Below are 23,814 nucleotides of genomic sequence, written 5' to 3' on the forward strand. Positions count from 1 at the left end.
TTTTTTTACTACCACAAAGAAGAAGGTACAAGCTATAAGGTTGTAACATTTTTTTAGTGTGTTGCATTTGCAAAGATAAAAAAATGAAGGCGTTTGTTAAAAGCTCAATGACTTAAAAAAATTAAATGGAACACCCTATTTATTGTTTTTCACTTTTTTCTTTTTTTTGTATGCTTTTCTCAAGTGTTTATATTTTATTTTTGTTGAATTAGTTCAGTTGTCGGTCATTGACACCTCTACTATCCCCTAGAAACGAACTAATTTGTTTTTGTGTTTACATTTTTTTATGATTACCGTATCATACATTTATTGTGAGTGTTGAAGGTAATTCAGAAAATTACAATTGATTACCTACACAAATTTATTCACGACATGAAAAGGCAATCTGTAAAAATTATGATTTTGTTTACATTTCCTTATTTTTGTATGTATTTCATTGAAGATTTTTCCAGACAAAATCCTTTCACCCACTGTATAATTACTTCCAATTTCAGTATTTCATTAATGAAAAATCGCCAATTACTGCTGCAGTGATTGGAATTATAAATCCTACAACGCATCTATTTGACAGCTGATGTGGTGAAAAAATATTTCAATGACTGTCTATTTGAATTTGCTAATCTAAAAACAATAATCTTGTTGTTTGCCGATTTCAACACTAAAAACTGCGAAATGCATCCTCAAATATTTAAATGATTCTTCATTAAGTACTTTATTAGGTAAAATGCAAATACACCTAAGTATGAGTTGTTCTAAAAAGTAATTATTTATTTAATGATTATTATGGATTTGACATTGCAGTTGAAAAATTGCTAATTACTTTTATGTTAATCCTTTGTAAACATGCAACAATGGCTTATTTTTAACAATATGTGTTGTAATTATTAGAAAACAACAAAAACATTTAAAAAAATGCGTCATAATTAAACTACTACAAATCCGAAAATTTTTTTTTCTTGTGCATCATGTGTCGTCTCTCGCAATCACAACTTTCTCTTTGTCTTTTTTAATTGATTTATAAGTAAAATAGCCGTTGTTTTGAATTTTTTACCGTGTTCTTGAAAAGGTTATGTTTAATTTTGAAAATTTTATTGCATTTTATGACTCTTAAATTACTAAGGTGCGACTTGACTTCACTGTGATTACTCTTGCTTTGCAAACAACAAAAGACAATGGCATTCTCATAAGGAAAAAGTTAATGAGTTTAAAAAACACATAATCTACTTCTAAATAATACACTGCATTCTTGACTCAAAAATTCATTTATACAGGGTGCGCCCTTAAGAAAAATGCCATGTAAGATACAATGCCAGGAACATGGAAAAAATGTTAAAAAAATTCTATCTATAAAAATTTCGAAGTTATGAGAGTTTAAATTTCGCACTTTGACTATTTTTTAAGTTTTTTCTGCTACATGCTATTAGAAAACGAAAATAAGGAAGCTAAATTGTTACTTTGATTAGTGTTAGTTGTGGTTTTTATTGGCAAATTTTTGTACCTGTACTAAATAATTATAACAGAAAACATATATAAGATCATCATTATCATTAAATAAACATACAAAAATGTCAAATGTCAAAAAATAAATGTAAAAGTTTTTTGACAGATAGAATTTTTTAAACATTGTTTCCATGTTTCTCTCAGGCGCGAGTTCAGACACCCTGTATATGACGAGTGATACATTCTGGGGCTCATTTTTTGAGAAAATAATATTGGTTAAAACCGAATCCCGCTATCGTCTTTCGTTTTCGACTTATAGACAAAAATTGACATTTTAGCGAAATCTAAAAAAATTCATATCTTCGTTATTATAGAAGACATAGATTTGAAATGAAGACATTATAGAGGCACTTTTTTACGTAGAATTTAATAATGTAGTTAACAATTTTTTTCAGTTGTTTGTTTAGCCGTAATAAAATAAACTTGTATTTTTTTAAATGGGAATCATAGATGGCTATGTCATTTTTTAAAAGCTTGTTTTTTTCTTATCTAAAAATATATATTTGTAACAGATTATTATGATACATTTTTAGCAAAAATTATCTTTGATTTTTGTTTGCAGTTGGCCATGAAAAAATGTTGCACTAGTGTCACTAATGAAAGAGTTTTCTAAGTACTAAGTAATGAAAAAATGCAAAATAAATTGTAAATCAACTTATTTGCGACTAATAACATTTCTTTGTTTTTAAACAAGCTAACATTACCACTGCAACTTCTGATACATAGAGTGTTGTAAAAAAAAGCCGCTTTCATCCTTCAATAAAATATATTTTATATGATACAAAAATGACGATATGGCTATTCAAATACCCAAATTCCGTCTATGTGAAACGTTATCCTAGTTATTAGATCATCAAAAAAATGTTTTTTCTAATTTTGTTGACTGTTGACACATTTGTTTTTCCTATTTTTTGATTTTTTAAAAATATGTAATAATTTTGTTCTGAGGCGCTCGGATATTTGTTCAATGCTGCTACCGTATCGAATTTTTTAAATCTTTATAATTTCATCTATTTTACAGTTCACAAAACTCTTATTGATTATTATTTACACATTTGGAGTGACAGATAGAATTTTTTAAACATTTTTTCTTAGTATCTTGTCTTACTTGAAATTTTTCTCTGGGGCGCGAGTTCTGACACCCTGTATATGACAGCCTGTATAACAAGCATCTTATTGTACTTTGTTCTGATTAAAATTGTCATTTTTATAATTCAATTGGAGACCGGAGCTACACAAGTTATTATTCATCCTCCAAAAGGTAATTTAAAGGTAATGTAAAAAAACTAAAGGTAATTTGATAGAATTGTAAAAATGACACGATTTTAATTCTGGTTAATTCTTTTAGTGAGAATACGCGGGAAATTTAAATTAAATGTGTATTAGTCTGCAGTGGAGCACGTTATCTATCTGTTATCTATAAAGCGAGAAATATAAGAGAGAGATATTTTGTGTAAAATTTTTTTCATATAAAAAAGCATCGTAAAATGAGCATGACACCATTTATAAAGTTTACAATTATTGTTATGGTCTGTTTTTGCATATTTGTTAAAGGGCAAGATAAATGTGGCGAAAGTAAAGCAGAATGTGAGGCACAAACAGACTGTTCGAATTGCATTCGGGAGCATCCTTGTTGTGTCTTTTGCTACGAAAAGGTAACGAATTTTATTTCATTTTCTATTAAACATTTTCGACAATGCAGAAGTAAATTTTTAATTTAAAATAATTTTGACGCGGAAATTATTAGATCAGATAGATACCAGGTGGGCGTGGCTACGCGCACTTGATAAATTGTGACTTCTAATTAACTAAAACTAGCGATATTCAATACACCTAACTAATTATAGGGTATGTATATAATAATACATATACCTATATTTTTATATCGAGCAAATGTCAATAACTTTTATCATTGGTATTTACTCAATGATAAACTGCATTGGATTAAATACCGTAACCCCTACTTCAAAATTTTAAATGCCCCCCCCCCCCTACTTTTTAAAACGTTATCGGAAAGAGAAAAAATTAGCTTATCTAAATGTCAAAGAAATTTTTTTTGTCAATTTGTTTTTTACTTAGGGGTGGTTTAATTATTGAAATTCTTAGTCCTATTAGCCTTTGATTCAACTCAATTTAAGTTAAATAAAAAATGTGTCAATTTGGGTTGCGATGGGAAAGTTCAAAACCAACATAAAATACGTTTTACGTTTCATACCCTAGTCACTAACCACCCTTACTTTAAAATTTTAAAAATCACCCCCAACTTTTTGAAACATTTTTGGAAAGAGGAAAAAAGCTTATATAAGCGTAAATAAAAAGTAAAAAAAATATCGTCGTGTACAATATAAAATTTTATTCAATCCTCACGAATTTTGTAATCAATTTGGTCGATAAATGTCAAAGTAAAATTCAACAATGAAATCTATAATGTCAAAGATCGTTAGCAACTAACAACAATGGATGTATTTTTTATTATCTAGACGATAAAATTTCATTTTAACATAGAAGATTGAATAAAAATATTTAAAAAATTTTATCTTTCAAAAACTTTTGGTATTAATTTTTTGACATTTGACATTTTTTATGTCTATTTAATGATATTGATGATCTTGTATATGTTTATTTATAATTATTTAGTAAAAGTACAAAAATTTTGCCAATAAAAGCCACAAATAACATTGAATTTAGGATACAGCTTCCTTGTTTCCTCTTTTAATAGCCTGTAGCAAAAAAACTTTTTGCACTCTCATAACTAGTTTTTTTAAACAATATCAATAATAATTTTTGAAGAACTAGCTTATTGTTCTTCTTCTTCGTCTTCTACTAGTACATTTTTAGGATTTCCAAGGCCCTCGATGTTTCAAAAGAAGCAATTCAACAACTTGCAACCCAAAATATCTAATAAATAACTCCGACATTAAAATCGAAAGCAACAAAGTTGAATTTCGGAGCGTTTCAAACAACGATGTTGACACAGCCGTTCAACTAATCCCCACGAACTTCAATGCCACTTTGCGAGTCGGTTAGTAACATTTTCGGTAATTTACCCAAAATCACGAGTTTTACAGGAAAACCAGTCAATTTAACCCTTCGTTATAAACCAGCCGAAAACTACCCTCTCGATCTGTACTACTTGATGGACCTCACGATAAGTATGGCAGGGACTTTAAACATTGTCAAAACCTTAGGTAGCAACTTGACAACATTGTTAGAAACTTTGACTAAAAATCACCAAATTGCCTTCGGCTCATATATCGACAAGCCGGAAATGCCCTTCTATATGACATCTCCTGAAGATTACAAAAATCCCTGCAAAATCGATTTTGAAATATGTGAACAAGGATACCTCTTCAAACACAAATTAAACTTCACTGATAACATTGAAGAATTTATCAATGTGGTGAGCAGTAGTAGTCTTTCGGCCAATAATGACCACTATGAGGGCGGTATGGACGCCCTAATGCAAATTCTAGTGTGCGGCGAGAAATTTCATTGGATGGAAAAATCCCGAAAGTTGGTCGTGGTTGCCACTGATGGGCTTATGCACCTCGCAGGGGATGGTCTTCTTGTAGGACACGTGAAAAAAATCAACACTGAAACGTGTCTAATCAACTCTGAAGGCAATTATTTTTAAAGTGACACTTTTTTTCCATCGCCAATGTTTTATCCGTCTATCGCATGTCGCATTACAGCCCATGGCTCGCATCAGCTGACCGTGTAGCATTTATATTCTTGCTCATTCGTGCAAGAAAAAAAGTCTCACTTGCATCGTGGTTTCTTTAAACCATATTTTATAATTTTTTTATTATTATTGAAGGCAATTACAACTCGAAAATCCGCTACGATTACCCTTCCTTGGAAGAGATTTACCACAAGTTGAAAGCTGAGAAAACCAACGTCATCATAGCGGCTGCGACCCCAGATGCCTACCATTACTACCAACAAATGTCCCAAATGCTCAATAGTACGTTTTTCGTTGGGCAATTGGAAAATGACTCGACTAATGTCTTAAATGTGGTGAAAGACGGTTACTATGCTTTTGCCCGACTTGTTAATTTGTTTGTTAATACTTCTGAAAGTGAAGAACTTCAAGTTGATTTTTTTGCCGATTGTGAAAATGATGGGAATTGGGTGAAGAGTTCGATGTGTTCAAATGCAAGGATTGGGAAGGAGATGAGTTTCAAGTTGCAACTTATACTGAAGGAGTGTCCTCGTGATAATAATCCGGTAAGATTTTCAGTTTGAGGAAGTCGAGAAGCTTTCACTCTCGATATTTGAGAATGATTAATTTTTTGTCGTTTTATTCAAAGAAAATGAGATTTAATAGTGATTGCGTGGAGTGGGCTTCTATTTTAACTATTAAAAAATTAAACAAGCTGTAATTTTTAATTGAAGCAATCAGATTTAAAAAAATCAAAAAGTACTAAATTTCAGTAACCACAAAAAAAGTAACTTAAGAAATAAACATTTTCCAGAAAACTCAAATAACCACGAAATTATTTTTTAGTTCCTTCAAGCTTGTTTTTAGATTTCGTTGAAAAATCTGATTTTCAAAAGCTGCTTGGTTTACGCGTTTTAATTTTTTTAATTGTTTTTTTTTTTTGGGGGAATTGATTCGGAAAAAATTTTTTTTTAAGGATACTTTATTTGATCCATTTTTAAATTAAAAATCAAATTGGTTGTGTATTTTAATAACCTATCGATCAAAAAAATTATTATAAGAAGTAGTTTTTACTGAGTTCTGAGTCTCTTTGAAATTTCAAGATTTTAGTTGAAACTGTTTTAGTAGATTTTAACCAATGATTTTTTATAATTTTTTTACGACTTTTTTTGCTTATTTAGTAATTTCTATGTTTAAAACAAATTATACAGATTACATAAATTTACAACTTTTTTATTAAAGAAAAAAATTGTCTTGTTTTTTTGAAAAAAAAATACGCAGGGAAATATTTAAAAACATACCAGGTTGTGACGAAAAGTGAATGACAATAAACCTAGACCTGAAAAAATTATGAACCTTGGATCTGGACTTTAATAAAGGTCAACGCTAATTGTTCGTTTTTTCGCATCTATCGCTTAACTCTCTTTTTTTATTTATGTCTTAGCTCTCGTGTTCTCTTTCCAAAAATAATTACCAAATTAAAAAATGTTTAATAAATTTTTTGTAAATATAAGCCACTCTTCCGTCAAGGGATGCTCTGATTCAAAATTACAAGCATTTTAATTACTTTAATTGTTTTTTTTTCTCTTGTAGAGAACCATTTACGTGGAAGAAAACAACATTTATGAGAAAATTGCTATTAACGTGAATTTTGTGGGATGTATGTGTGATTGTCCAGATGCCACAAACACTGGAATTAACTGCAAACATGGATTTTGGGATTGTAATAAATGCTCTTGTGACGATGGCTGGTAAGGAGTCTCAACATCAATTTCAATTTATTTTTGCGATGAAAAAAAAAAAAATTGGAAAATAAATTAATTAATAATTTTCATTTTGTAAGTAATTTTTCGGCTAGTTTAAACAAAATTTTTCGAAAATGTTTTGCATTTATATAAAAAAACCTGGTGAAACATTTAGAAAAAGCAAAGTAATACAATTTAGTTGAATTTTTGGCTTGTTATAAACGAAATATTTAAACTGAAGTTAAAACCTTTGAAAAAGTAATGTCAAATTTCGCTCAAAACTAAGATTTTAATTCAAAAACGTGCTTGAAAAAAAGCTAAGTTACATCAGTGTTTTTTTGGGTTATTTTTTTGAGAAAATTTCGATAAAAAAACATCTAAATCGAGTGAAACAAACTAAATAATGTCAATTTCCGTTTATTTTTTTAATTTTTAATCATGTTTTGACAAAGTCTTGAAAATTAAATGTATTTCCAGTTCAGAAATGATGTAAATCGAACGAAACAAGTTAAAATAATATCAACTTCGTAATTTTTTAGTCAATTTTATATTACAAATTGTTTATATTATAAAAACGTGATAAAACACTTTAAAAATTTAAAAATAAAATTCCTCAATTTCCTTGCGAAATATTTACAATTGAGAAATATGATAAAACACTTCAAAAAAAGACAAGAATAACACAAAATCTTGCACAAAGTGAGATTTTAGTTAAAAAAATGCTTGTAAAAGGTAAAGTAACACAATTTTCGACCAAGTTGTATTTTCGGGTTATTTATTGCCATTTTTTTTTGAAATAATATCAATTTTGATTTATTTTTGTAACGTTAAGGCATGTTATGTCAAGATCTTGCAAAATAAATGAATCTCTGGTTTAAAAACAAACTAAATCGAACGAAATAAGTGAAAATAATATCAATTTCAATCTAATTTAGAATTTTTTTAGCCAGTTTAAAAAAACTTCGTTTTTACAAATACAGGCTGTCCGAAAAGTCGCGCACCTCCTTGAAAGACAAGAATTGGGTAGTCCCCCAGAGTACTGAAAAAAATGTTTAAAAAATTCTATCTGTTAAAAAATAATTGACATTTTTATCTCTATTTAATGATATTGATCATCTTGTATATGTTTTTTTACAATTATTTAGTAAAGGGACAAACTAGATTTTCCGCCTATTCACATTAAAACAATTACAGAATTAACCAGAATTAACTTGTCTCTTAATCGTAATAACCCATGGTTTAACGTAACAAAGTGGCCTATCACCTTGAAATTAAGTTGGCAGCATTAAATAATGTAGAGACTTGTTAGTTTTTATATACAGATGTTTCAAAACTTGCGCCCCAGAGAAAAATTTCAAGTAAGGTTAGATACCAGAAACATGGAAAGAATGTTTTAAAAATTCTCTGTTGAAAAATTTTGATATTTATTTTGACATTTGACCTTTACTAGAAAATTGTTTTTTCAACAGAAATAAATGGAGTCAAAGGGGAAAATTTTAACTTTCATAACATCGAAATTTTTATAGATTTTTTTAAACATTTTTGTTGTTGTCTAGGTCACCGCCCTATGATACAGTGTCAAATTTCCTGTTTGTTTTTAACAAAATTTTGGAAAAAAGTTCCCTTTCTCTCTAAAAAAAAACGTACTGAAACGGCCTGAAAAAGGCAAAAATAATAAAATTTTTGACCCAATTTAGAAACTCATCGACGTTGTTGGATGGAATTTCGTAAATAATTTGGTGATTTTTCGACTTAGTTTTGAGAAAATTTGACAAGTTTTTGCAAAAATTTACAATATTACATTTTTAAAAAATAATTATTAATAACAACAATTTTTCCCGTAAACCAGGACCGGACCGTCTTGCTCCGACCGTTGCGAAAACGACCACCAGGATTGCCGTTTGGGCCCCAACGGTAAAATTACCATTACTTGTTCCGGACTGTAAGCCATCCCTTTTTTCTCAAACCCTAATAATTTTTGATTTTTAGGGGCGACTGTATTTGCAAAAAATGCAAGTGTTACGTCCCCTACACCGGTTCAATATGCCAATACAAATGCCCCATTGACAAAAACCGCCAAATTTGTAGTGGGCATGGCGAATGTGTGAATAACGGGACATGCGAGTGCGATAATCAATACAGCGGTCACGATTGCAGTTGTTTCGAATCAAAAGAAGGTTGCACCTACTCTGATACAATCTGCAGCGATAATGGGGATTGCAAATGCAACAGTTGCAACTGCGAGAAGGACTATTCGGGGCGTTTTTGCCAGATTTGTGACAAGTGTAGCCAACTGTGCGATGACTACAACTCAATTGTTGAGTCACGTGAGAGAAATGTCACTAAAAATGGTAAAATTATTGTGGTTGAGTCAGTTGGGGATATTCCAGAAGAGGAACGCAACTGTTTTACGAGATTTAGGACGAGTAATGGCGAAATTTGTGAAATTAATTACAAAATACAAAATATAAAGGGTGATTTTGTGAGGATTAGGGAAATGACACCAAAGTGTTACAAACCAATGGCGGCTGGTGTCTATGCTGCACTTATCATAGGGCCCCTTTTGTTACTAGGGTTCCTTGTTATTTTGATTTGGAAGACTAAAAATGTAATACAGGACAAGAGAGAGTTTGCCCAATTTATCGAAAACCAGAAGAGGAATCGCACCAATGAGAATCCTCTGTACAAATCTCCTCTTGTCACGTATAACAATCCAATGCAAAGAGTAGAGTTTCATGGAAAAAGTGAGTAAGTGGGGTTTTTTGTACACCGTTGGACATGGAATTTTCAACGATTTGTTCTTCGATTTGACTACGGAGAACTACAAACTAGGAGACGAAACGAGATACAAAATTGCTCGATTTTTTGGACCGAGAAAAAGTAGCAGAGTAAAATTTGCATCGTTAATAAGCTGTGAAAAACGAACCATGAGAAATATGGGAAAAAAAAATTTACATGTTTTTCAAAATGCTGCGAATACGGTTAAAGATACAAGAAAAATGTAAGAAAGAAAGTTGTAGAGAATGAAATTTTCTAGTAAAAAGTCCGCGAGACCATTCCTCTATTTTTAAAGGTTTAGGCCTCAAAGACGTTCAAAGCCGCTCAAGCCACATTTTTATTGATTCAGTGCCAGAGGAACACTTTAAAGCAATTTAAACCTGAACCGTTGAAGATAGAAATATAGTGTCGGGGACTTTTTTGTAGCAAATTTCATTCTCTACAATTTTGTTTCTTACAGTTTTTTTGTATCTCTAACCGTACTCGCAGCGTTCTCAAAAATATTAGACAGAACGCAAATTTATTTTTATTCGATATTTTTGAATACGGTTGAAAATACAAAAAAAGTGTAGGGAACAAAGTTGTAGAGAATTAAATTTCCTACAAAAAAGTCCGCGAGACCATATTTCTATCTTCAACCGTTTAGGTTTTTTATTTGTGTTTTGCTATATAAACGGGAAAGGAACAACTGCGCTATCTGGGCCTCACTAACGGAACTATCGAGAACGGGGACGTTTTGTTTAACATCGTGTTTAGGTATCCGTAGATTTGACATAAAAATGTAATTCGGGCTTTAGTCAACTAACCTCACTTTTGTTTTTTTTTAATTTTTATTCTGATAGAGAAAAAATGACAATAAATCAAAATAATTTACTGAACTTATATAAAAACAGTATTGCTGGCATTATTGTTTCGGAAAATCGACGCCAAAAATAAATTTCAACTACAACTTTCAAATTGTGAAAGTGAGGTTAGTAGCCTAAGGTCCGTTTTACATTTTTATGTCAGTCGAATGACAAATCGTCCAAATTCCATGTCCGCTAGTGTCTACTTAAAAACTAAAAAAATGCAAGGCCCTTAGATAGTAACCTCACTTTCAATTTAATGGTACTAATGTAGTAGTAGTAGTAGTAGTAGTAGTTTACACGTAAACAACAGTATGTACGTTTTTCTACGTTTTTTTATTTAACATAACATAGTTCTATCATTTTCTAAATAAATTTTCACAAATTTAGATTTTGGGATATTTTAATAAATGTTTTATAATTTTTGTATTTGGACACTATGTATTAGTTTTTTTAGACTTTTTTTGAATTTTTTTTGAGTACACCTGGAGTTGATATTCGTCGATAACTCCCGAACTGTAAGTCGTATTTGACACCTTAATTTCAAACAGTGTTGTCATTTGAAAAATATTAAATTCACAAGTTTAGAGAGGAAAAGCTGCCAAATTTACACCTATTTTTACCAGATTAATTACAAGATTATTTTTCAATATTTGCAAAAATTTACGTTTTTTACATAAACTGAATGGTTAAAGTCCAAAAATATAAGATAATCTTTTTTATAATAGTTGATTAATTTTTGCCAAGGTATGTCGAAAAAACAGAGTTTTCAGCTTAAAAATCTGCATAAAAAGGCAAAAATTAAATAATTTTTGTGACTTTTAACACAGTATTGGAAATATTGTCGTATCAATTAGAAATTACTCCCTAGGATTTAGGGATATTCGTGAATAGGTTGCCATAAATTTAGTTAGGTTGGTTTCTGGTGACAAACAAAAGATATCGTGACTAGCGTCAAAATTTATGTTAAGTCACCTGTCACCTTGATCTTTGACGGCAGGTTGACAGAAAACGTCAAACGTCAAAAACAAGGGGTAACCAACCCTAGGCATTCAAAATTACTTCTGAAAATTCTAGTTAGAAACAACGTAATTTTCCTAAAAGTTCAAATCCTAGGTGGTAATTTCATGTCATGTCTGTAATTGCGTTTCCCGCTAAAAAAACGTGTTAAAACACTCGAAATATACAAAAACAACGTTATTTTCGACTTTATTTGTTGATTTATTGATTTGTTTTAACGAATTTTCGCCGCAAAATCCGATTTTTAGAAAAAACCGCGCTTCAATGCATTTTCGATTTGTTTTCTTGGCTTATTTTTGCTTAAAAACCTAGCGAAATTAATGAAATAACATCAATTTCAATTTATTTTTGTGAAATTTTTTAGACATATTTGGATAAGATTTTGCCCCGATTTTGATTTAGTTTTCTAATTTTTCACGAAATTTTTTGTTTTTATCTCAAAAACGTCTTTAAACACTCGAAAAAAGCAAAAATACAGCGTTTTTGGCATATTTTTGAATAAAATTTTGTGGCGATTATTATTGTGAGTAAGCCTAATTTTTCATTTAAATTTTATATCGTTGGGATAGGCAATCAATTATACACCATTTTTTCAACTTGAAAATTTGCATAAATGAACTTGTTACTAAAAATGTGATACAGGACAAGAGGGAGTTTGCGTGGTTTATCAAAAATTAATTTGTGTTTTTGTGACATGTTTTTTAATTAAAATACTTAAAAACTGTAGACTTTTATTAATCAATAAATAATTGCATCTTAAAACTACGCATCGTTATCAGAGCCAACCGAGTTATCCTCGGAATCCCCATCTTCAACAGTTTCCCCCAACTCTTTTAACCTAAAAAAGAAACCAAACTTATTATTCAAACCCCAAACTTTCACTCAACACTCACCTATTTTTAAAAGCATTCAATTTAGTGTCTTGATCCGTCAACAACTCCAACAAATCATCTTGATCCTTCCTCAACCTCTCCAATTCTGCATCTTTCTCAACCAACTCACTTTCAAGTTGCTTAATCCTTTCATTACTCGGATCCGACAACTGCATCTGTGCTTTAAGCACTGTATTTTGGTCCTGAAGTTGTGAATTCGTTTGACGCAACTCCTCGATTTGTCCCTTCAAATCCTGATTCTCCCGTTGCAAGTTACTCAGACTTTTATTAACTTCCTGCAACTTCTTATCTTGGTCCCTGATCAATTCTTTGTATTGTAGAAGTAAGGCATTTTCGTGTTCACTCAAACTCAACTCGGACATACCATTCGACAAGTCTCTTTGTACCCCCAACGCTTTGATAATAACCGGCTCAAGAGCCTTGAACAGTTTACAAAACTCGAACTCTAGTAACAGTTCACTGGAATGTTTGGCCCGGATTTGGGGCTGTTTCGCCGCTTTGGCGTAGTTTTCATGTCTCGAAATCTCCCCCAATTTCGTACAATAAGTCTCAATCCCGACTCGCTTCTCAATCAATTGCGACAAATTCTCTTTCGAGTAGTTTTGGACTGTGTTATCATTGAACGCCACACAAAGACCCATCAAAAATGCACATAGACCTTGAAGGATCTCCTCATTGTTATCAAACTCGCTGGCGCTTGTCTGTGCTGTGAGAAATGCCATTGCCCCTGGCACGCCAAGGAAGACTTGAACGGCTTGGGGACAATAACTCATCCACATTGCTACCAACATCAAAATACCGATCTTAGCCTGGAGTTTGGTGGTTTGTTGAAGGAAAACAGCGCATTGGTGTAGGAGACTCACTGGTTGTGAGCCAAGATTAGTAGCAAGGAGGACTCTCAAGAGTTGCTCTTTTTGAGCAGGATTTTCAATAAGGGTGTGACTCAGAGCCACCGCACTGAACCAACTACTAAGCGACTCGGTGTTGAATAACCCGCCACAAAGAAGTTGGCCGGTGGTTAGACTCGAGTTAGTGGAACTAGGAAGGAGGGTTGAAACCACTTGCTCCTGACCAATCTCGTTTTTGAATAGGAAACATTGGAAACAATACAAGACAGCGCAGCGTAATGTAAAGGGTTGTTTCTCGTTGACCATTGACATGAGTAAGACTACTATTGCCGGTCTTGGGGGGTTCGAGGGTGCCATCACACTTGCAAAGTACTCCTGATTGGTCAAATTGCCTCGTATGACTTCCCCCACTGTGTTTATAGTCTCAGTTAGAATGTCGGCTGGGACCCCACTTGCCATTAGGATACTACACAAGGCCTCGAGTAAATTCACATTTCTCATAGTTTTTTGACACGAAGTCACAATCTGGACTGGATTAGTAGGCGAGACTAAAGTCCGGACTAGTTGTAGGACACAATGCATGTTTGAGACTTTCTGGGGGCTCCATCCGACTTCTTCTAAATTATCGGGGAGGATGAACATCGGGGCTAACTTCTGTATATATGATCCTTCTTTGAAAAAATTGATGTTACTAGTGTTATTTTTGAGGAGGTTGAGCATGAGTAGCATGCAATCTTCAACCACAATGCCCCCATCAGTGAAACCCTCTTCTCTAATAACGTCAAATAGCCGATCAAAGGCATTTTCAAATGCCACAATTTTCTGGATATTAGCATTAGACTTTGTCAAGTTGATCAAAAGTAGGAGGGCATCATTCCTGATCACCTCCCGACTCTCCACCAACAAATCCATCAGTTTTGACACCCCCATGGGGCTTACTAGAATCACATCTTGGATTTCTTTCGGTTTACTCGCCAAAAGCGACGTTAGGAGTTTAACCGCCGGCCATCTGACCCTAAAATCATACTCCTCCAAGAAACTCAAAACCAGAGTCACATTTTCGCTATTTTTGATAAACATTTCCGTGAATTGTTCCCCCACGTTGACTTTTATATTTAGATTTGTTTCACTCTCCTCTTCAAACACCTCCTTCGAGGTGATATTACATAAAGTGTCGAGGCAATAACCGATGATTTCACAATCGGAGCGGTCCAATTCGAGGACTTGTCTCAGGACGTCCATGCCTTGGGCCCCCACTTCGAGGCGGTACTTCCGCGAGAGGGCTTTGAGGGCGCGACATGCGTCGCGACGGTCCTCCAATAGTGTTGATGTGCTGACGCGACTTACAAGTCGTTCGACCTAAAAGTGGGGTTAGGGTGAAGACAGCTGGTGGGGCTTTTGGGGGTACTTACGGTCTCGGCACCGGTGGGTTGGGTGCCAGGGGTCGGGGCCCCCAGGACTGACTTCAAACCGCTCCGGAAATACTCCATTTCAGGAAATTAAAACGAATTGTTTGGAATTTTTGACATTTCGACACAATTGAAATGTCAATAAATCGTCGTTAATGAAAGCCACAAAAGAGGACACTTTAATTTGTTAATTTAATCAATAATTGATAAATTTACAAAAAAAAACGACATTATTAAGGGTCATTTAGTTAGGAAATAGTCAATTAAGTAATTAATATTTGTGATTAAAAAAACTTGATGGGTTTAAATTTACAGTGACCTGTAATTTTTTGCTCAAGTCAGTGTCATTTAATTTGTTAATTTAGTAAATATTTAATTGATTTACTAAAATACAACATCTTTTGGGCCATTTAGTTAAGAAGTGGTTAATTTTAATAATTAATAGTATTGCTTGAAAAAGCTTGGTTGGGTAAAAGTTACAGCGACCTGTAATTTTTCGCTTGGGACGCCGGCTGAGAGATGGTTCTCTTGATCAAACTGTCAGTTAAATGTCGCGAATTTTGGCGGGAATATGAATAAAGGGTTTCAGGAGGGTGAACGCGAGTTTATTTTTCCAAATCGGGACAAATATTCGGGTCAATTTTGTGCTCATGTGAGTGGTATAGCATGGAGACAAGGTCGTGGTATTTACGAGACGCATGATAATCAACACTATGAAGGAAATTGGAAAGACGACAAATTAAATGAAGATGAAAATTTGCAAATTATTTTTAAAAATAACGACAGTTATGATGGAAAAATCAAAAAGTATAAATACAACGGTCCGGGGACTTACACGTTTCATAGAGGGGGTCGATTATGTTGCGATTTTTTGAATAATAAACCTTCAGGTAATGTGATTTTTATTGACTACAAAGGACATCTTTGGTTTGGTAATTTTTCAATTTTTAAATTACTAATTGAATTAATTTAATTGTAATTAAGGTGATGCAGGTGTAGAACATACGTTGCTCTACCAAGAGCACATTTTTTCGCAAGAATTGGACCCAGAGAGGGGCAAAGGGCGGCCCTTAATCAAAGAAACAACAATCAAAAATGAAGAGGAAGAAGAAGAAGAAATAACAGAAGAAGAAAAACCTGATTTGAAAGAACTAGAGAGACAAGTTTTCGCTAAAAGTACCAAAACCAAGTCTGATATCGACTTTGAAGACTCTGATTGGTTCAAAAACTATCAAAAAAGCACAGAATTGAGAAAAATTGTCTTGGAGAAATTGTCAACTTTGGGTGTTTCGAGTCTCACCGATGAAGAAAAAACGTGGTTCAAGGAGTACTACACAAGTGCGAAAATTCTCGAAGAGAGGAAGAAACCGAAGAAGATTAATCATGATTTGTTGAAGCAACATTTCGATGAAGAATCGAAGAATACTTGCCCGCCAAGTTGCATTTTTTATGCTTCAAATTTCAGTGGAGAAAATTAATTAAAATTTATTTGTGATTGGTATCGGGACACCTGGGGTCGTGGGCGATTCGAATTTAAAAAATAAAGATTTTGTGATAAATTTGAATATAATTAGAAGCTCGTGTTTGACTTTCAGTCAGACTAAGTCTGAAATATTGGCTTCAAACTAATTATAATTTCAGGAATTGCAGTTAATCATCACTAATTTATTTATTTTATAAAGTAGCTAATTTATTACACTATTTGTTTTTACTCTACAATTTTCCATCTGTTTGAGTGAAAAAAAAATCAACAGTTTCAAGCTGGACTAGTATTAGGAAATAACAGATGGTTGAAATTAACAACAATTCACCTGCCAATAATAATAAATCGAAAATTTAAATTAGAGTTCGATTTTACTAATTGGCCACTTTAACAAAGTGATGAAATGTGGAAAAAATGGCCGAGTTGTGATCTAGTGCGAAAATAATAAAAAAAACAATGAAAAAATTTGCGACATTGTTTATGGCGCACGCTGCACAATTTTTTTGTGTACAGTCGCAAGCAAAAACAATGTCGTAACTAAACTAGCTCAACTGTTTTGCGTTTTTACTAATTAAGTAAATTATGTTACTGATTAACTTCTAATCTACGAGTATTTGAGTGCTGAAGTGGTACCAATCTAAAAAAAATAAATTTCTCTAGTGTATATTACAGTATTCATTTGGATGATTTAATAATTGCAGTTCGTCTCTCTAAAAATCAATTATAAATAGATAAAAAAATAATTTTTTAAGTATACCTACTCACTATAAAACTTCTTTTTTACAAAGGTTACAACTATCTACATTTTTTTCGAATTTTAACGAAAAACTTTTCATATAAGTTGTCAATTTAAAAAAAAAAATCGCGAAACTCAAAAGCAAAATAAAATTTCATTCTCAAAACGCGATTACATCTTTTATACAACTTTAATTTTTATGAATTATTATTTTTGGAAGCAAATGATTAAAGAAATGTTTGGTTCCATACTATTTAAAAGTCAAGTGTATTTTGCAACATTACTTTTGTTGCAGAGTGTACTTTTGTTACTAGTGTTTCATGTACTTTTTTTTTCATAAAAAATAAATATTTTAAATTATTGAAAGCTGGAATCAAAATGAAAAAGTAAAATAAAATGTTAAAAATATAAAGCTAAATTACGTAGGTATATTTGAAAATGTATGTAATCTAGACATTTAATTTTTTGACGTAAATTTAAATTTTGACGTAAACAGTACCTACTTGTATCTATTTTTAATTTTCTATTGTACAGTAGACTGCACAAGTAATGTCATAATTTTAGCGACATTAGTTTTGCCGGCAACTGTACTTATTTTTTATTTGGATGTTATTATTGTTGCTTGATTTATATTTTATGTGGAAAACTTACCGCAAGCAAAAATTTAACTCAAATGTTTTGCGTTTTTTTCACTAATTAAATGAATTATGTTACTGATTAACTTTTAATCTACGAGTATTTAAGTGCTGAAGTGCTACCACTCTAAAAAATAATTTTCTCTAGTCTATATTAAAGTACTCATTTGGATGATTTAATAATCAATTATTGCAGTTTGTGTCTCTAAAAATTAATTAATTTAATTGTGACAAATAGATAAAAAAATATTTTTTTAAATATACTATAAAAATGTCAAGCATAAATTTTTTGTTTCTACATTTTGCAAGATTTTTATTTTTTTTTTTTAATGACAACTCACTATAAAACTTCTTTTTTACAGTTTACTAACTAACATTTTTTTCGAATTTTAACGAAAAACTTTTCAACTTAAAAAAATCGCCAAACTCAAAAACAAAATAAAATTTGATTCTCAAAACGCGATAACATTTTTTATATAACTTTAATTTTTATAAATTATTATTTTTTGGAAACAAATGATTTAAAGAGATGTTATGTTCCATACTTTTTGTTCACTCTGTATATTTAAAGGTCGAGTGTATTTTGCGACATTACTTTCGTTGCAGAGTGTACTTTTGTTGCTATTGTTTTAACTAATTTATATATATATTTTTTAATTATTGAAAGCTAAAATTAAAATAAAAATTTAAAAATTTAAAGATTTTTGTGATATAAAAACTACGTATGTATATTTGAAAATGTATGTAATCTGTATGTAAACTGTACTTATACCTATTTTTTATTTTTTATTGTACAGTAGACTGCACAAGTAATGGCATAATTTTAGCGACAATACTTTTGCCGGCACTGTATTTTATTATTATTTTTTATTTGGATGTTATTACTGTTGCTTGATTTATATTTTATGTTGAAAACTTACCGCAAGCAAAAAATAAGTTCAAATAATGACTTTGGTCGTAAATAAGTTTTACCACTCCCTTCCCATGTTCTAATCAAGATATTGTGTTCTAGTTATTAATATTAAAATTAAGATGTTTTCGAAAATATATTCAGGAATACAGTTAGTTTCTGGCCTAAATTTCACAAATCATTAAAAAAATTTTTTGGTCACAAACACGAAATTTTTATTATAGTTTGTATTTTTTAATTATTTTTGCAGTAGTTGATAAGAATGATAAGAAGCTTGATTTATTTTGAGCGATGTATCAGTGCGCAACAATTTCGACCAAAGTGCCCCATTATTACCCAAGCCGCCTACAGGCCGGTACTAGGGGGAGTAAGGGGGGCCCATCAACGGCGGCCGAACATCGAACAGTTGAATGCGCCACCGCTGCCGTAGTGGCGAGGTCTTCTACTACCGTGGAGCCCCCTTCCAGCAGGTGAACCGGACCAAAGCCGACTCAGTCGAGATCAGAGGCAGACACAGGCGACTACCTGCACCTTTTGTGTGAACCACCTGTGGAAAATGTGACATTGTTCAGTGGGAAAAAGTGACCAATTTTTGACACGGACAAGTGAAATATGTGATTTATTGACTTTGGGAACAATCAAATTTTGGTAAGCTTTCAAAAAAAAAATTGTGCCCCCCCCCCTTGAATTACCTAATCCTTAATCTGTGTGTTTAAAGACCATAAAAGTGGTGGCTTAGTCGAATTATAATATTTGTTTCTTATCGCGGTTAAGTAGGCTATGGTGCATTGTTGCCACGTGCAGCACCGCGTCGCCATCTTGTTATTGCGCGCTCTTTATTTCATAGCTCACTTGAATTTTTGAATTAATTCAAGTTTTTGCGGGGTCATGCTTGTGGGAAAGTCAATGGTAGTTAACAATATGTCATGTGTCACTTGATACTTGAATTGATTTACATATTTACGTGCTACCATTGGGCGGTTTGTGGCTACTTTGTTATATGTGATGGAAAAGTTTGATTTTTTTTCGGTTTATTGATCTAAATTTTGGCGCCAGAGGCGTTCACGATTTAATTCGATTGTGAAAAAGTCGCGGACAATGAGCGAAAGGGTGTTCACCTTTCAACATTTCAACAATTTATTGTTTCAAAACCACAATTTTAACATAATTTTTGCAGGTAGCCAACGTAACCGCTTATTATAACCGAATTTTGACTACAGTAGCAATTGGCGGTTTTCAGGGACTTTCACTTTAAAATTTTTACTCAAGTTACTTGTTTTTTTCACTATTAAAAAGCTATATCTATACAACCACTTTATGTTTTTTCCAAGTATGTACTTTACTCGGTTCTAGGCAATAAACGCCAACAAATAAAAAAATTGTGGCTTGTATTAACGACTTTTCAGTTACAAAATTATCAAATAAACGAGATAATAAAATAATTACTTGTTTCGTAGTTAGTCTAATGTTGAAACAAGAAATAAGCATAATTTGTTGCTTAGTAACTTTGTACAGTTTAAAAGTTGGTACTACCATCCTTAAAATTTCATCTACTCTAATCACATTAAAGCACTCAATTGATTTTTTACTAATAACTAGGATTGCAAACAAAGAACTAGTTTTTTGAAATGTATTAATTTAGGTAATTTTTTTTCTTGCAGTTGGGCAATACTGACGAATTCGTTGTTAATTTAATGTAGAAACTAGAGACAAACAATTGTTGCTTAGTAAAATAGGTAATGCCAATCTTAGAATGTAAACCACCCTAGTCACATTAAAGACAATTAATGTTTCACAAGATACACATAAATACGGGGTGTGCCAGTTAAGATTATTTGATAATTGGCCTAATTAGTAATAAAAAGAATTGCCAACTGAACAAAAATAAATAAAAACTAGTTTCTGTGATGTATTAATTTTGCTAATTTTCTTCTTTTGGTTCGCAATACTGACAAATGAGCAAATTTGTAGTTAATGTACTGTAGAAACATTTGTTTGTTGCTTAGTAACTTTACAATTTACATGTTAGTACTACCAACCTTAGAATGTCAACTACCCTAATCACATTAAAGCACTCAATTGGCACAGGGTGTCTCAGTTAAGATTCTTTGATCATTGCCTCAGTTAACAATAAACAGAATTGCAAACTGAACAAAAAATAAAGAACTAATTTTCTAAGATGTATTAATAGGCAATTTTCTTCTCGTGGTTGGTAATACTGAGAAACGATGAAATAAGCGAATTTATAGTTTAATGTAGAAACTAGAAACAAACATAATTTGTTGTTTAGTAACTTTACAATTTAAAAATAGTTACTACCAATCTTAAAATGTAAACTATCTTAGTCACATTAAAGCAGTAGACAAGATAAATACAGGGTGTGCCAGTTAAGATTTTTTGATAATTGGCTAGGTTAGTAACAAAAATAAATAAAAACTAGTTTCTGAGATGTATTAATTTAGGTAATTTTCTTCTTTTGGTTGGCAATGCTGACAAATGATAAAATAAGCGAATTTGTAGTGTAATGTAGAAACCACAAACAAATATAATTTGTTGCTTAGTAACTTTACAATTTCAACGTTGGTACTAACAGTTTTATAGTGTCACATTAGTTCTTCATACAAACAGGGTGTGTCAGTTAAGATTTTTTTGATAATTGGCTTAGTTAGTAATAAAAAGAATTGCAAACTAAACAAAAAAAAATAAACAACGTTTTCTCTGAAATATGTTGATTTAGGTATTTTTTTCCTGTGGTTGGTAACATTGATAAACGATGAAATAAGCGAATATAGTTTAATGTAGAAACCAGAAACAAACATAACTTGTTGTTTAGTAACTTTACAATTTAAAAATAGTTACTACCAATCTTAGAAGTAAACTACCCTAGTCACATTAAAACACTCAATAGACAAGATACACATAAATACGTATTTTTATAATAAACAGGATTGCACACTGAACAAAAAAATCTAACTATTTTTCTGAAATGTATTAATTTAGGTAATTTTTTTCCTGTGGTTGGGAATACTGACAAATGATGAAATAATTGAATCCATATTTTTAAATTTATCTAATTATGATTATAGACGCTAATTACTAACTTTGAAAAGTGAAATATTACTAGCTTATTAAAGCACTTTTAAACTTCAATAAAATTCAAAATTGCGATGTTGCCATTTTCAAATGGATTTGGCAACACTGAGTTAATTGATTTTAATTTTTTAAAACCAAAGCCAATTGCCCATCAAAATCCTATTAATTTAAGTTTGATACGCAGGTTGCCAAATACCAAACTCGCAAAACGAAATGGCACTAATTCAGCGCTCTTGCAGTTAAAACGAATGATTTCTTTTTAATTTCCTTTGAAGTTATCTCAGGAATGCGTTATTAATGTTAGTTCGGGATAAGAAGTGCATTAATGCTCACACACGAACACCTGTAATTATACTCCAAGCTTGAGTGAATTCCTCCAACTATTTTCTCAAAGCCTTTTTTGTTTGTTTGTAATAAGGTCATAACCAAATTCGTCCATCTATTTTATCTCCTCACCTTTTATTTGTAACGATTTCGTAACGTTTTTAGGTGTTGAAATCGCCATTCGAATCGTGTGGCAATAAACAGCGTTTCAGGACCCGGAAATGATAAATTTCTTCTCGTTTCATTATCATTTTTATTAAAGTGCATTCGTGTTCGAATTCGGCTACCGGAGGATAATAATGATTTGTCGAATTAGAATAATTGAATATTTTAACAGGAGTTTAGAAATTTCGACGCCCACTTGATGACACGAGGTTGTGACCTTTGCAAAAATTTAAATCGGTTTTTAAATGAAATTTGAAACCACAAATAGAAATAATCGTGAAAAAGTGGAAATTCCGCGCTTGCTTCTGCGAATCTATTTTTATTTTTACATTTCTGCTTGCAACCGCAAGACGTAATTAAATTCATGATTTGAAGGGTTTGTAACGTTAATCGTGTGAACTCACCTTAATTGCTTTTTTCTAAACTAATTATCAAGCTGTGAGGTGGATAATTATAGCTGCATGCACACAATAAATTAAATCTGGGATAAAGTAAACCGATGACTTGATTGCTTTGCATCGGTTTAATTCCCCTTTTCTAGTCGAAAAATCGAAGATATTTCCAAGATAAACAAACGAAAAAACTCTTCTTTGACTTCTCGGAACGTGAAAGTCAACAGTGAGGTATAATAGTAAAGTAAATAGTCCCTCTTGAGTCAATAGAAGTAGGCACTGGTGTGGCCTTGGCGGAGAACACGGGGTGGGCGTACAAGTTTTTTCAAAACCGCTGCCAACCCCCAAAACCAAATTCCCCACTCGTATTAAAGTAGTCAAAACGAAACATTTATGTTTAGTGACACTAGACAGTTTTTTGATATTGTTTTTGATATTAAAGAGTATTGTAATCTTTTTTATAATTTTGTAATTGTATTTGTTTTTTTTTTGTTGAATTTTTAGTTCAAATAATTAAAAAAGTTAAACTGGAACACTCTATATAACTTGATAGCGTTGTACCAACCTAAAAAAATAACCTTGTTTATTTTAACTTGTTTGGGACGATACCAACATCAAAAATTAAAATGTATTAGTCTATTAAAGCACCTATTTTGATTACTTATTAAATAAATAAAATAATGTCAATTAATTTTTGTTTGTGATTTTTAGGCATTTTCGAGCAAAACGCACGAAAACGCAAAAATGACATTATTTTCGACTTAATCCTGTGTTTTTTTCAGCTTGTTTTTGCGTTTCCAGACAAAAAAAAAACGTAATGCAAGAATAATATGATTTTTGACTTTTTATTTTTTTTTAGTTAGTTTTTTTTTAGTTTAGTTTATTTTTTGGTTTGTTTTTTCGAAATCTTGCAAAAAACTTGAGATTTTAGAATAAAAACGTGTCTAAAAGCATTTCAGTTTAAATTTTGTGTTTTTTCGGCTTAATTTTGCTCAAAAACTAAACGAAATCTAGCGAAGTAAACAAAATAAAGTCAATTTCAATTTTTATTTGTGATTTTTAGGCATTTTTAGACAAGATTTTGCGTAATAAATGAGCCTCTGGTTCTAAAACGAAGTAATCGAGCAAAACAAGCTAAAAAATATTATCAATTTTGATTAAATTTTGTGAAATTTAAGTCTGTTTAAATGAATTTTTTTGATTTTATCTTTAAAACGTGTTTAAACACTTAGAAAAGGCAAAAACTACACTATTTTTGACCAAATTTGTTGATTTTTCGACTCTTTTTAATGAAATTTTGTGAAATAATTGTGTTTCAAGCTGAAAAATGTAAAGTAGTGAAAAAGGCAAAAGTAAATTGTCATTTTTAACCTTGTT

General features: G+C 31.6%; 4 protein-coding genes across 6 annotated transcripts in view; 3 read left to right on the forward strand and 1 right to left on the reverse strand.

Moving 5' to 3' along the window:
- The first annotated feature begins 2,694 nt into the window (after positions 1 to 2,694).
- Positions 2,695 to 10,141, forward strand: LOC123016400 (integrin beta-nu-like). Of its 3 annotated transcripts, none has more exons than XM_044416770.1 (8): positions 2,695 to 2,772; positions 2,849 to 3,155; positions 4,339 to 4,522; positions 4,569 to 5,120; positions 5,318 to 5,727; positions 6,755 to 6,912; positions 8,756 to 8,848; positions 8,896 to 10,141. In XM_044416770.1, the coding sequence occupies exons 2-8, from the start codon at positions 2,988 to 2,990 to the stop codon at positions 9,656 to 9,658; spliced, it is 2,328 nt and encodes a 775-aa protein (XP_044272705.1). In that variant the 5' UTR covers positions 2,695 to 2,772; positions 2,849 to 2,987; the 3' UTR covers positions 9,659 to 10,141. The 3 variants fall into 3 exon arrangements, with proteins under 3 accessions (XP_044272705.1, XP_044272704.1, XP_044272706.1); XM_044416769.1 differs by having other exon boundaries at positions 2,727 to 2,792; XM_044416771.1 differs by lacking the exons at positions 2,695 to 2,772; positions 2,849 to 3,155 and having other exon boundaries at positions 4,418 to 4,518.
- A 2,119-nt stretch (positions 10,142 to 12,260) lies between these two features.
- LOC123003973 (general vesicular transport factor p115) lies at positions 12,261 to 14,925 on the reverse strand. Its single transcript, XM_044397063.1, has 3 exons — positions 14,703 to 14,925; positions 12,443 to 14,649; positions 12,261 to 12,387 (listed from the first exon to the last, which is right to left on the reverse strand). Exons 1-3 carry the CDS (start codon positions 14,778 to 14,780, stop codon positions 12,312 to 12,314), a joined length of 2,361 nt encoding a protein of 786 aa, XP_044252998.1. The 5' UTR covers positions 14,781 to 14,925; the 3' UTR covers positions 12,261 to 12,311.
- A 67-nt stretch (positions 14,926 to 14,992) lies between these two features.
- On the forward strand, positions 14,993 to 16,240 carry LOC123003974 (radial spoke head 1 homolog). The gene is made up of 2 exons (XM_044397064.1): positions 14,993 to 15,631; positions 15,684 to 16,240. Exons 1-2 carry the CDS (start codon positions 15,271 to 15,273, stop codon positions 16,175 to 16,177), a joined length of 855 nt encoding a protein of 284 aa, XP_044252999.1. The 5' UTR covers positions 14,993 to 15,270; the 3' UTR covers positions 16,178 to 16,240.
- A 2,555-nt stretch (positions 16,241 to 18,795) lies between these two features.
- Positions 18,796 to 23,814, forward strand: part of LOC123016331 (protein bowel-like) — a 17,488-nt gene continuing 12,469 nt past the window's right edge. Inside the window, exon 1 of the mRNA XM_044416664.1 lies at positions 18,796 to 19,111. The gene's annotated coding sequence lies outside the window, so the exon portion shown is untranslated. The remainder of the gene's footprint in view (positions 19,112 to 23,814) is intronic.

Source organism: Tribolium madens, unplaced genomic scaffold (assembly GCF_015345945.1).
Source record: "Tribolium madens isolate multiple individuals breed KSU strain unplaced genomic scaffold, Tmad_KSU_1.1 Scaffold_1;HRSCAF=32;Tcas5.2_LG8, whole genome shotgun sequence".
Lineage (NCBI taxonomy): Eukaryota > Metazoa > Arthropoda > Insecta > Coleoptera > Tenebrionidae > Tribolium > Tribolium madens.